Genomic DNA, 13,597 nt, shown 5'->3' on the forward strand with positions numbered 1-13,597 from the left:
AAGCCTGGTTTTTTAAGGAAGCCTCTGTGGAGATGCAGATTAGACAGTTCAGGAGAGGGAGAGATTTTTGCATATTTAAGTAAGGCAAAGAGAAGGGATAGGAAAAGACTAATGAACACAGTCCCAACTTGGAAGAGATCAAGTTTCCTTTAAATTCAGCTCCTTCTCTGTCCGTTGCTATGTATGGAAGGGGGCAGCTTCCTTAGCAACAGCTTGGCCTTTTAAAGGGGCAGTACTGCAGTTAGCCATGGCTCCTAAGAAAAAAGGAGAGGGGAAGAAAAAGAAGACGGATATCCAGACAGCTACTAAAGCCATCGAGGAAGTCCTAACAGAGACTCGGGAGTTCTACCATATCCAAATCCGGGACCTGGAGAATCGGCTTGACAAGTCAGTGAGTCAGGAGGTCCAGACAACAGTCAGACAGGGTTCCACACTCTGCTGGGGCAATGGGGGCCACAGATGCTGGGTCCTGGGAGGGAGGGGCTGCCCTAAGTCCCCCTCCTGGCTCTGGTGGAAAGGGCTCTGGATATGGAGCCAAGAGGCCTGGGTGTTAACCCTAGCTCTGCCTCCAGCCAACTGTCACCTTGAGCAAGTCTGCCCCCCACTCACCCATCCTGGGCCTCAGCTTCCCCATCTGTAAAAATGAAAATGAAGGGTTTGGAATAAATGGCACCCCTGGGTCCTTTCAGCTCTAACAGTCTGAAGAACAGACCAGCTCTAAGTACCAGGAAGCTGGAGGCCAGGGGTAGATGGTCACTGCGCTTGGCTTCTGGGAGGACTTTGAACCATAGTGGGAAATTGACGGTCTGACTTCAAGGTTGAATAGCTCCTCTTTCTGAGCCCTTTTCTATCATTCAGCACCTCTATCTCCTCTGCCTAGGGTAAACCTCAACTTCCTGAAAAGCTTGTTCATATTGAAATAATGGGGACTCGGTGTGTTAGTCCTCCAGTGAGGGATTTGCACTGTACAAGGGATAGGTAAGGGGAATCCACAGAGATGGATGATGACTGATGGCATCTCAGACATCAGTCACAGGCCAGTGGAGGCTTTTTGGAAAGTGTGGTGCTGTTCTGCAGTCCCACTAGCTAGACAACTGCCCTTTCACCTACACATAAATCTCTGACTCTTTCCAAATCGGTCTGGCCCTGGTTCCAAGAATTCTATTTTTCTCACTGCTCTAAAGGCTGATAATGTTAAAGCCACATGTTGATCTCTAGTAAACTTATGGCGTCCTTTCTGTTCCCTTGGGCCTGCAGAGCATCAGTGGCCCTACTTCCTCCCCACTTTGCTTATTGTCTCCTTCCTGACTGGGTAGGAAAAGTCAGTAGGGGATCTCTAGACAGCCTCTCTTAAAGCCTTATTCCCTTGTTCCAGCTCTTCCAACGACATGGCAGGAAAGGACTCTGCTCCTCCAACCCTTGCCTGACTCTTTTCCCAGGTACAAAAAAAAGTGGGATGAGTTGTCCCAGCAGGATAAATCGTTCCAGGAGGAATTTAACCAGCTGGCCCACAACAAAAAAGAGGTTGTTTCCTTCCTGAAACGAACTCTCAACCAACGTATAGATGAGATCGCTGACCTTAATTCTCAGCTGCAGGGACTGCAGATCTCCAAAGAGATGGAGAAAGATGCCTTTGAGGCCCAGCTGGCCCAGGTACGCCATGAATTCCAGGAGACCAAAGACCAGCTCACCATGGAGAATATCATGTTAGGTAAGGGAAGGGCCCAAATCAGGCAGACCTTTATAACATTTCCACTGAATAATTCCAAGGTATTCAGCCATTGACCTAGAGTAACTGTGGATGAGATAGGAGGGAAAGGCAGATCCCTGCCTTCAAGAAAGATTACTTATCTAGGTAAAGACTTAAGAAACATACACTAAACCAGGAAATGTTAAATGCCAAACTCTTACTCAAAGAAGTTGGACTAGAAAATAATGAAGATGATTATTTAACAAATATACCAAAACTTAGACATCTCAAGGGATGGTACCCTGTCAAAGTAGTCCCCTCTGAGAAGCTGTGAGTTTATTCTGGAAAGGCTGCTGTTGCTTAAATCATTTCTGGAATTCTCTTCAAGGATTGCCTTTAGAGCCATTTAATGAATAAAATTTTAAAAATTAGTTTTGAGACAAAAGCCACATCTTGTTTGTGATCTCAAAATAATATGACCTAGTCCAGTTACTACCTTTTTTATCAGACGTGATTATAAATTGCTTGTGTCTATTTTCATCCAAATTTCCAGAGATGATGATTTGCCATCAATGAGGCTAATCAAAAGAGACTCCTACAATGTCTAAAGGTCATCATGGCATGGTAGACCAGCATGGAATTTAATTTGGAGTCAGAGGATATGGCTACATATAAAAGTTCTACTTACTACTACCTGTATGACTTTGGACAGATCATTTAACTTTTTTTGATCCTTGTTCCTCCATTAAAATGAAGTGGTTAGACTAATTAAGCCTGTCTGGCTCTAAAGCTTATGGTCATAGAATCACATAGAGAGAGATCTAGAAAGGATCTCAGAGATCATCTACTCCAATGACTTGCCTAAGGCACATAGGCAGTAAAGGTCAGAGCTGGGATTTGAACCCAGGTCTTCTGGCTCTGGAACTAGTGCTATTTCTGCTCATTAAGAGGAGTTTCTAAAGTGTGTGGGTTTTTTAATTAATATCCACATGAATGAAATGAAGTGAATGAAAAAAGTGCTTCTTGAGTACTCACTATGTGCAAAGCACTGTTCTGTAAGTGCTAGGGCTACCAACTGAAAAAGAAGGCAGTTCCTCCCCTGGAGGGGCTCACATTCTGATGGGAAAGATGATACATACAGAATATCTTAGCTGCAAGTCAAATGGAAAGGTCTCATGGTTCTTTGAGTAGAGTCCCAAAGCAGATGGTAATACATGCCCTCCCATATCCATCTTTCATGTCATTTGAAGAATTCAGTTTATGAATATAACTGTTTATCTATATAAATAAATATAGTATATAAATATATAATATATAAATAAATATGAATATAGCTGAAACTGAATATCAGTTTATGATGTTGAACCACTTGATGATGTACAGGATTTGGGGGCAATGTTCTTTTCTGGTTCTTCCACAGCTGTGCTTGCAGCACCCACAGAAACAGCTACCAGACCATATCTATGCAGGGGTTGCTTCCCAGGACAATGACTGTGAGGGTTAGACTGGAACAGGACAAGTGATCATTCAAGTAAATGTACAGTTTCCCTAGGGAACCACTTTGAAGGGGGCAACTCTCATTTGGATATTGAAGTCAATCAGCCACATCTTGCATAAGTGTTCTAGATTTCTGAAAATGGGGGGAGACATGGTGAACTGGTCAAGAAAGGAGATGATGGGATTTAAGCTAAGTCTTGAAAGATAAGTCTACTCTAAATAAATGGAAGAAAAGGAGAGAGGGCTTACCAAGAAGAAGGTTTTGATTGGTCAAAACTCAAAAAAGTATTGGGTGTGCGAGGTACAGGGAAGACAGGAAGACTTCATGAAGCAGAGGACGTCAGTTAGGGAGCTGTGACAAACATGACTGAATCAGTGGGGCCGAACCAGGTTGCTGAAAGGCTGGGAAGTAGTGGAGGTTGGCTACCAAGAAGAATTCTGCCTGTGGAGCCTGTGCCCAGGGGTGAATCATTCCACGTGCCTCAGGATACCCTCTGGCCAACTGGAGACTTTTGAGAGTGGTGGAGCACTCTCTTACTCACAAGGTCTTTTCTGGGCAGGGGGAAAGCTGGCTGCCCTAGAGGAGTTCCAATTCCAGAAAGGTGATCTCGTGACCAAGTTTTCCCTTTTGGAGGAGCAGCTGAAGAAGCAACAAGATGACTACAAATCCTATGTATATCACATGGAAAGGAAGGCTTTGACGGATAAAGAAAGGTTTGAGCCACATATTGATAATGGTGGGTTGGGGGATGGGAGTGGTAGGGGTACAGAATGGGGTAAAATAAAGGACTGGAGGCTCTTCTCTTGGTATCAAAATGGCTCTGGAGGGGTGTCATTCACCCAAATCAGAGATCTAGTAGGATATCTAGTCACCTAAACTTAGGCAACTGAAATAGGAAACTGGGGGGAAATATCTCTTAGTTTCTAGCTCTACAACCTTACATAAGCCTATGTGTATGCTAGGCCTCCATTTCTTTACCCATGAAGGATTGGTATCAGCCTAAATGTTCTCTGGGGTTCCTTCTAGCTCTGATAGTCTATGATTCTATAACTCCATGACCAATTTGTAAGGCATGGGATTGGAGAATATTGGCAGAAAATCCCAGGGCTTGATGAAGACCAGGGTTTTTTTGGCTTGAAGAAGAGAAATCTGAAATTGAACTCCAAGAATACCTAAGGCCCTGAGCATCATATTAGCTCCTTTTCTTTATCCTACAAAGACTTCGGAAGGATATAATCCATCGTATAAACACAGTTGCAGCTGAGTTTCGCAGAGTTTCTAGCTCCCAAATGGCTGAGACAACCAAAAGAGCTATCCGGGAGAACATGACAGTGGCTCTGGATCTGGCCAGAATAAACTCTGGAAACTTGGAGCAGCTAAAGGAGAACGATGAGCTGAAAGAGTCTAAGGTGGAGTTGTGCAAAAAGCTGGCCCTTCTGGAGAGAGATGAGAAGACCTTAGTCAAAAACAGCCTTACTCACATCAAGGTAGGACCTGTATGTACACTGATGTCCTGTCCTAGAAAGAGGGCTTATTGTGCCTGAATCCCTGATAAAGTGAAGGAAGCTGGAGTGAGGAGAGAGTAAAAAGAGAATTTTTTTTTCTTCAGGACTAGTTTTTCCCTCCTAGCAGCAGTCAAGTAGAGTTAGAAGTGGGGAGGGTGTATTATGGGAGAGATAGGATGAAGAGATAGAGAATCAGGATGAAGAACAGTGGAAATACTAAATGGATGAAATTAGGGAAGAGTGTCCTATATCTCTTTTTCTTAATCCATGCTGGTGGCTGGCACAGTGTTTAGCACAGAGTAGGCAGCTGGCAAAAGCTGGCTAAAACTGAGCATGTCTAAAAACTAAAATTTATATTCAAGGTTTTGGTGGCTGTCAGGGAGCTGTCCACTATAGAGGTGCTGACAAACTTTAAGTAATGAGAAGAGTCAAACTGTCCTTGGGAAACACAAAAGGGACTCCACCTTTCCTTTCTCCTCCATTCTTCTCTCCTTCCCCTCTTCATTCCTCCTTCCATCTTCTGAAAGAGCTAACAAGTTGGACTCTTCCTGGCTTGAAGAGCAGTGTCTGTTTAATAATACTCCTCTATGTGCTCTGGGTGATTTCTCTTATAAGGGGGCAAATAAGAACAGTAAGCACCAAGTTTTTCATCAGAAAACAAACTCTAGCATCTGTGGAACTGGCTCTTGGTACATTACAGAGAATTTTTATTCAATTCTGAGAACTTAGTCGAGGCCAGTCTGGCCTGGAGGACAAGTTGTAGTAACCTAATGACTGGTCATTGAGATCCATCTAAAAGGGAAGGAAGATGGTGGTCTCCATGCCAGGAACCTTCCAAGTAGCCATGTTTTAGTCTGAATTCATATTTTGTGATGTTTTCATGACATAACTTCTCTTATTTAAGGTTCTGGAACTCATTCCTAGGTCTTCTATATTATTTACAGCATTATACACTTTTGGTAACAAAGCTTTCAATCACAATTTTTTGGGGTGGAAGGCATAGAGCTTTTTAAAAGTTTCCTCTTCTTCACAAGACAGGTACTAGAACAGTATGGCCCTTCTTTGCTCGCCCTCCCACATTTCAAAACCACCTATCACACCAAAGAGATGTCATGTGGCTATTCTGGTTCTGAGATTGAATGTATCTCATTGGGATGCATCCTCTTTGGTAACAGAACTAGCTCTGTATAAAGACAGTGGATACTCTCAAGGAGCCTACAAGTCTAGCTGGGGAGAAAGACTCATATGAACTAAATGTTAGAGAGTTCAAGAGATCACTTGACAAGGCACTGCAAGAGATATCACAAGACAGCAAGGTGGTGAATAGGCAGTTTAGACAAATATAAAGGGACAGCAGGGAAATCAATGTGGCCTGGGCCACGTCTTTGAAGTGAGACTTAAAGGATAGGGAAGATTTGGGTAGACAGTGGGGGAGCTTCTTTTAGGTGAGGGAAACAAAAGTTCATCTGTTAAATATATGCATACACACGTATGTATGTGTTTAAATGAATATGTACACTGGTGACATGGAGAAAGCACAATATGATTTGCTTCTACCCTGTAAAGTACCTTGAGAAGATCCCAACCTCCCAGGGATGGGAACAGGTCATATGTGTTGTTCACATAGCCACTATCTCTTGGCCTTTCTTTTCTCCTCTAGATAATCCAACTTCTTTCTGAAAAGTACCAGGAGCAGCAGCATGCGGAAATTGAAGCTGACCAGCTTCGAATAATATTGAGTCAGGCGGAGATTGCTTTTCACGAGATGGAGGAAGACAACAAGGAACTAAAGTAAGGTGACTTTACTCCTACACCAGGGGAATGAGAAGGGGGTGGGATAGGTAAAAATCCACCCCAGTAAGCTTTGGTACTCAGCGTGAGAAGCCAAAGTTTTGCTCACATGGGGTAACCAACCAAGGAATCCTCAAATATTTATTGGGAGAATATTAGGATGGGACCATGGAAAGGCCACTAAACTGGGAGTGAAGAGAGCTGGCTGCCAGCCTTGACTTTGTTACAAGCTTTGCATAGTTTGGACATAGACACCTTCATTCTCTGGGCATCTGTTCCCTTCTCGGGGATGGAGGAGACACACACGATCTCTTGATGTCACTTCTAGCTCTAAGAATAATGATTGAACCAAAGGCAATTCCAGACCAGTCTAGACACAGGGAGTGAATAAGCCATTTGTGTACCCTCTCATGGTCAAGAAGCAACATCAAGAGGTGTTGATCCTGGCTAATGCAACCACCCCTGAGTACAGCTCTTTCTTACAGTCCATCGTCCTCCTCCTCTCTTCTTCCTCCTCCTCCTCCTCACCACCACCCCATAATGAGGATGATGAGGATAATTATAATAATGACAATTATGGTAATGATAGTAGTAATGATGGCAATAACAATCCTATAACAATAACTTGTATTTATGTAGCACTTTAAGGCTTGCAAAGTCCTTTGCACATGGTACCTCATTTGATCCCCACAACAACCCTAGGAAAGAGGTGCTTTTTTTAGCCTCATTTTACAGGTGAGGAAAGAGAAGTTAAGTGACTTGCCCAGGGTCACACAACTAGGCAAGATTAAAATTCAGGGTCTTCTTACCTGGAGTCCAGCACCGTATCTACTGCAAGGTGAAGGGATGCATTGGATAGAAAGCCAGCCCCTCATAGTCCCCTGTCTCCGGATCCCCAGGAACAGAATAAAGAGCTTGAGGAGGCAACTGCATAGTCAGAAGACAGAGGAGAAGAGACTCACAAAGGAGCTGACAAAGGAGAGGGAAAATCAGCAAAGCCTGGAGGTTTTGCTGGCCAAAGCCACTTGCCATCTCCAGGACTTGCTAAAGGTGAGTATGTAGTCCCTTGCTCAAGATGTGGCCAGTCAAGGCTAAGATTCCAGAGGAGAACTGTTCAATCCAAAAAAAGTATGCTACGTTCCCTGCCCCAGGCTATAGGTCAACAAAGCAGAAATGAGATACTGAGTCACAGAGAGGAGCCAAAGAACACTTGGTGTGGCCACCCTTTAAATAAACTCAATGCACCATCATTGCTACTCTCAGCAGCTACAGTGGACAAAGTGCTCCCACATCCTTTACCTCATTTAACTCTCACCATAACAGGGGAGTAAATGGAAGTTCAGGGAGGCCTGGATTCTGCTTTTATCTCTGTAATGAAGTCCCTGTAGGATTCGACAAGTCACTTCATGTCTAGAACCACAGAATGCCAGAGATGGAAGGAGCCTTAGGGGCTATCGAGTTTAACCGCACTGTTTTGCAAATTAAAAAACTAAATCCCAGAAACAGGGACTGGTTTGACCCATGTCACAAAGCATGTCATGTCCCATCTCTTGGCCTCAGCTTCCCTATGGGCCACAAGAGGAGAACCCTTTTCTGTGATGCTAATTCAAGCACCTAAAGGGATAAATCACTGAGTGTGAAATGGGTGCTGAGCTTGACTGCTGTGATACTCACCAAGACCTGTGCAGATGGAGGCAGGAAGAGTGGGGAAGTTGGTAAGAGCTCATAGAGCCAACCTCTCTCTCCACACATTGAATTTATCTTCTTCTTGATTCCCATTCCCCAGACACGCCCTGAAAAAACTGAGGCTGGCGAGGTAGACCTGTTATTCCAACTGGAAAGGAAGGAGATGCTGCGGCAGTTGTTGGCCATGCTGAATGAGGCTGTGGGGGTGGGACCCCATATCCCTGAGTTTTTGCCTCCCCCAATTAAGTCCCCTTCGATCCAGTCCTTCTTGACAACTATTGAGGAGAGGTGAGTAGTGATCCGGTCTGAGAGTCGTCTTCCAGGAGGAGGAGACATTTGGATTGGGTTTAAAGTGTGTGAAATTGGGCAAGAGAGGACTCTTAGAGGTGGGTTCCATTTTGGTGTGTCCTCAACCTTCTCTTTTCTGTCAGTTCTCAGCAGCCTGAGCCCCCACCTCTGCTCCAGCAACTGGCCAACATTCAGCCTTACCAACCTGGGGACTTGGGCCTGGTGCCCCGCCCACCCTCACTTACAGAGGTTGGCCAAGATGCTGCTCCATTCAGAAACCTTAGGCCTGTTAAGGCCTTCAGCAACCCTGAGGTGAGGAAATGAGGGAATGAGGGTGAGGGCAGGGCTCTCCCAGGGGCAACTATTTTCGGATATATGAAATGACTGGGGTAAAAAGGCAAGAGGATGGAGCTCAGGCCTCTCTCTTTCCCTGAATTTTTCTTTTTCAGATTCCAAGCCCTCGAGTTTTGAGGGGGATCAAGCAGGTCAGCATGCCAGCTTTCCACCTCCACCCCAGTTGGGGGGGACAGCAGGAATAGCTTCCCTTTCCCCATTCCCTGGTCCTCAGCTCTATCAAAATGGGAAGTGAAAGAAGAAATGTAGGCTCGGACCTTGACAACCTCATCTTTATTTCCTGGGCAAGGGTGGGAAAGAAGGTTAATGCTTTATAAAATGGTTATTACACAGGAATGGGAGAGAATCCGTGCTGGCACCTGAGCCCCTCCTCCCCTGCCCTTGAGCTAGAAGCCTTGGCAAGGCAAGGAGATGCCCCCTGTTCCTAGAAGGGCCCAAGACTGCTTCATGAGTCACCCCTCTGCCAACACAACCCTGAGAGACTGAGGAGGCTGACCCTACTGCCTCTTCTCAGGCCAAAAGGAGGGAAGAAACTCCTTAGGAAGCTCCAGTGGATAGAGAGATTTTGGAGATTTTTAGAATGTCAGGCAGGGCCAACCAGGAACTAAATCAAAACAAGGAATAAGGTCCCTTTGGGGAATACTGCCCCATTCAAAAGGTCTGGGCAAGGAGAGAAGGCCCTTCTTTCAGCCTCTTCTGAAACCTTACCTGAAGACTGAGATCCCTACATGGAGGGTAGCCTGTGGGCAAAGGTGCAGCATCTAGAAATGTCAGGACACCTAACACCACATTGTCTCAAGGAGAACAAAGGAAAACTGACGCCTGAGTTGAATCAACTCATGACGGATTTTGACTCTTCTGTGATTCCTTTCAAATCAAACCCACAAAGACCAAGTATCATAAATCAGAGCAAATATAAGGAAGGAGGAGGATAGGTGTGTCACTGTTCACTTCATTGGCTCCACTCCTTCCCTCGCACTGCCTCACTCAGTCAGCAAGCATTGGTTAAGTGCCCCCCATGAGCCCAATACTGGGCTAGGGGCTGGGGACACAAGAATGAAGCAATGCTTCCCTTCCATTCTAATGGATGGTGCTGCCAGGAGACTGCACACCTGGTGGTTTCTCCTCCCAGTATCACCATGAGGTAGGTGGAGAAATAGTTATCTGTCATTTTTTTTTTTTTTGGCAAGGCCATTGGGATTAAGGGACTTGCCCAAGGTCACACAGCTAGTAAGTATCAAGTGGTGAGGTCAGATCTGAACTCAGGTCCTCCTGACTCCAGGGCTGGTTCTCTATTTACTGCATCACCTAGCTACCCCTATCTGTCATTTTATAAGTGGGGAAAGTGAGGTCCAGATTGGGAGAGGGCTCAAGGCCAGCCACTTAAGGAACAAAGGTAGAACTCTGGTAGGGCCCTGCTTCCCAGAATGGAGGGTGGGACCTTGGTGGTCTTGAATCCTTCACCTCATGTATCGCTTGGTTTCCTAGATAGTTTCCGCCATGGAGTGGCTTGTCCATCCCATGAGGCACCATAATGGGTGGATATCCTTGGTACTTGCTCATATATCTTGTCTTCTCAGAGATAGAAAGGTTAAAGGGATCAAACTTTGCCCCCTACCCTCCACATCTCACTTCCCATGCTGAAAACACTGTACTCTATGTGACTTTGTCAGTGACCTTTCCCTGGGGGCTGAGGGGACAAAGTAACTAATTAAAGTAGCTCCTCTTCCTCCTGGCAGGACAAGGGGGCCTCCCCCAATACCTGTTCTCTCACTAGTCTGGGCTACAATATGCCCATTTGTCATTCATGAGCTGTGGTGGGGTTGGAGGAAGTGCAGCCTCTGAGTCTTCCTGAAGTGTGAAGGCACCCTATCTGTATAGCCCGGATGCTGCTTCTTCCCCTGGAGGCCCACTTGGCAGGCAGTGTGATGTGGTGGAAAGAACACTGGATTTTGAGTCTGAAGACCTGGGTTCAAACCTTGACTCTGCTACTTACCTATATGACTGTGGACAAGTGATATCCTTCTCCGAGCCTCAGTTTCCCTATCCATAAAATGACAGAGGGGAGTTAAACTAGATGAGGCTCCTTCTGGATCTCAATCTACCACCCTGTGATTCTATGTAATATTCAGCTGCCAGGACAGCTGGCATCATGCCTTATGGTTGTCCAGGCTATAAGCTCTAACCAATGACACTCAGAAGAACTCAGTAAGGAACTTGCCACAGGAAATCAAGACTATGCGATTCCCCTTAAAAAATCATCATAGGAGCACTTTGTGCTTGTATGGCCACCTCAGACTTTCCCAAGAGTGTTCACATCCACTGTCTCACTTCAGTTCAATGTCTAAAGGCAGCTGGGTGGTCCACAGAATAGATTATTGGACCTAAAGACAGGAAGACCTGAATTAAAATCCTGCCTCGGACCCTTCCTGGCTGTGTGACCTTGGAGAAGTCATTTTACCTGTCTCAGCTTCAGTTTTCTCATCTGTAAAATGGGGATGATAATAGCACCTACCTCCCAGAGTGATTGTGAGGATTAGATAAGATCATATTTGTAAAGTACTTTATAAACCTTAAGGCACAAAATAAATGCTAGCTATTCCTATTACTTGGGGCAGCTAGGTGGTACAATGGATGGAGCACCAGGCCTGAACTCAAGAAGACCTGAAAACAAATCTGGCCTCAGACACTTTCTAGTTGTGTGACTGTGGGCAAGTCACTTAACTCTGTTTGCCTCAGTTTCCCATCTGTCAAATGAGTTGAAGGAAATGCCAAACCACTCCAGTATCTCTACCAAGAAAACCCCAAATGGGGCCACAAAGAGTTGGACACAACTGAACAATTACTGTTATTATTACTATGTCTTCAAGGACCTTACAATTTATAGGGGGAAGGGGGCATACAACATGCACATAAATGGGTAAATACAAAGTAATTTCTGGAGGGGAGTATATGAGGGTTGCATTAATCACTAGGGGATCAAGAAAGGCCTAGTATAGAAGGTGGCACCTAAACTGAACTGTGAAAGGAGCTAGAGATTCCAGGAGGCAGAGGTGAGCAGAGAGGGCACTCCAGGCATGGAGGACAGTCTGGGAAATTGCCCAGAGGTGAGAGATGAACTGTCCTGCACAAGAAAGAACAAGTAAACCAGTTCGGCGGAAACATGATGGAGAACAATGAAAGATCAGCCCAGAAAGGCCTGGAACCAAGCAGTGAAGGACTTTAAAAGCCCAATGGAGGGATCTGAATTCTATCTTAGAAATAATAGGAGGCCAGGAGCTTCTTGAACAAGGACTGCTGGTTTGACAGGTATCTGGAGTCTGGATCATGAGGACAAAAACACAGGAAGATCAGTTAGGAGGCTATTGCCAATAGTGATGGGGCCCGATCCTTTGATCCTCATAATAACCTTAGAAGGTGGACAGGGATTATTATTCCTTTTGTAGTAATGTATTATCAATCGATAAACATTCATTACTGAGACCCAGGAGTGTTCATGTAGCTTTACCAAGTTGGGTCTAGAACTCAGGACTCCTGACTCAGTTCAGGTGTCTTTCCAGCATACTGAAAGGATCCTTCAAGAGGAATTGGAATGGAGACTCCTACTCATTGTCCCACGGAAATTTCTGCACCCAGATCTTTCCCTGATCATTTCCCAAATACCTTGGGTGCCATCCAAGGGTTGGCTTATCCTCATCAATCAAGAAGTCATTCCTGACAACTTCACATAAGCCTGTGCTAGGCACTGTAAGGTAGGTAGAGGAAAAGGTATGGACCCTACCCTCAAGCAGTTCTCTGTCTGGCTGGGAAGAATGTAGGTAGGTATGTATGAATGAATGAATGAATGAATGAATGAATGAATGAATGAATGAATGAAAAAAACATTTAAACATTTACTATGTGGCAAGCACTGTGCTGAGGGTACAAATGCAATCCTGACAGTTCCAGCTTTCAATCAGAGGACAGGGTTGCAGGTGAGAGAGTCCAAGTTCCATGGGTGGCGGGGAGGGGAAGGGGGCAAGAGAGTCAAAGTGCAGGCAACATGGTTTAGAGAAGATTCACAAAGAAAGGAAATAGCAGCATTTATATAGCACTTTAAGGTTTACAAGCATGTTTCATGTGCTCTCACAACAAGCCTGTGAAGTAGACACTCCCCATCTTATATGAAGAAACTTAAGGTTGAGAAACTTAAGACCTCTAGAAAACAACGATGCACTAGACAAGATGGCGGATGATTAAGGCCTGAAATCTGTGGGACAGGAAGAGGTTAAAGGGACAGTCAGCTGACTGTAAGAGAACGAGGTCCAGATTGGGAATCATCATCTTGGGGAGCAGTATGCATCAGAAAGATAAATTGCCATGTTGTGGAGGGGGGTTCAGAGAGATGAGCTAGGGAGAACAGCTGGAATACTGCAGATTGTAAGGGGTAGCCCACCCACCTGTAGCTTCCATGCATCAGTAGAAGCTTGGAAACCATCATGGCCCGTGGTCCTTTTCTGTCTCAGTGCTGTGTTACCCTAAAAATCTTGTGTGGAATGACCCTTCCAGGTTACCAGAATGAAGAAACTTGGGGACTCTTCCTGTATAGACCCCTAAATATGCCCTGGGGTCCTCGATCACTTCAATGGGAGGGTGGCTGTGTTGGGATTACAATAATTCCCATTCATGTGGGAGGAAGCTGTGACCTAGTGGATGGAGACAGAGGAAGACAGAAGAAGCCACACTTCTGACACATGCTGGCTGTGTGGACCTGGGCAAGTCATGTAATTAATCAGGGAGCTCTCT

The 13,597-nt window shown here is 45.2% G+C and overlaps 1 protein-coding gene across 1 annotated transcript; it reads left to right on the forward strand.

Annotated features, from left to right (window-relative positions):
* The first annotated feature begins 203 nt into the window (after positions 1–203).
* Positions 204–12,295, forward strand: LOC140519482 (cilia- and flagella-associated protein 157-like). The gene is made up of 9 exons (XM_072632523.1): positions 204–387; positions 1,440–1,711; positions 3,748–3,901; positions 4,408–4,675; positions 6,354–6,484; positions 7,384–7,534; positions 8,271–8,458; positions 8,602–8,770; positions 8,908–12,295. Exons 1-9 carry the CDS (start codon positions 248–250, stop codon positions 8,995–8,997), a joined length of 1,563 nt encoding a protein of 520 aa, XP_072488624.1. The 5' UTR covers positions 204–247; the 3' UTR covers positions 8,998–12,295.
* Positions 12,296–13,597: the final 1,302 nt, after the last annotated feature.

The sequence above is a fragment of the Notamacropus eugenii genome, chromosome 1 (genome assembly GCF_028372415.1).
Source record: "Notamacropus eugenii isolate mMacEug1 chromosome 1, mMacEug1.pri_v2, whole genome shotgun sequence".
Lineage (NCBI taxonomy): Eukaryota > Metazoa > Chordata > Mammalia > Diprotodontia > Macropodidae > Notamacropus > Notamacropus eugenii.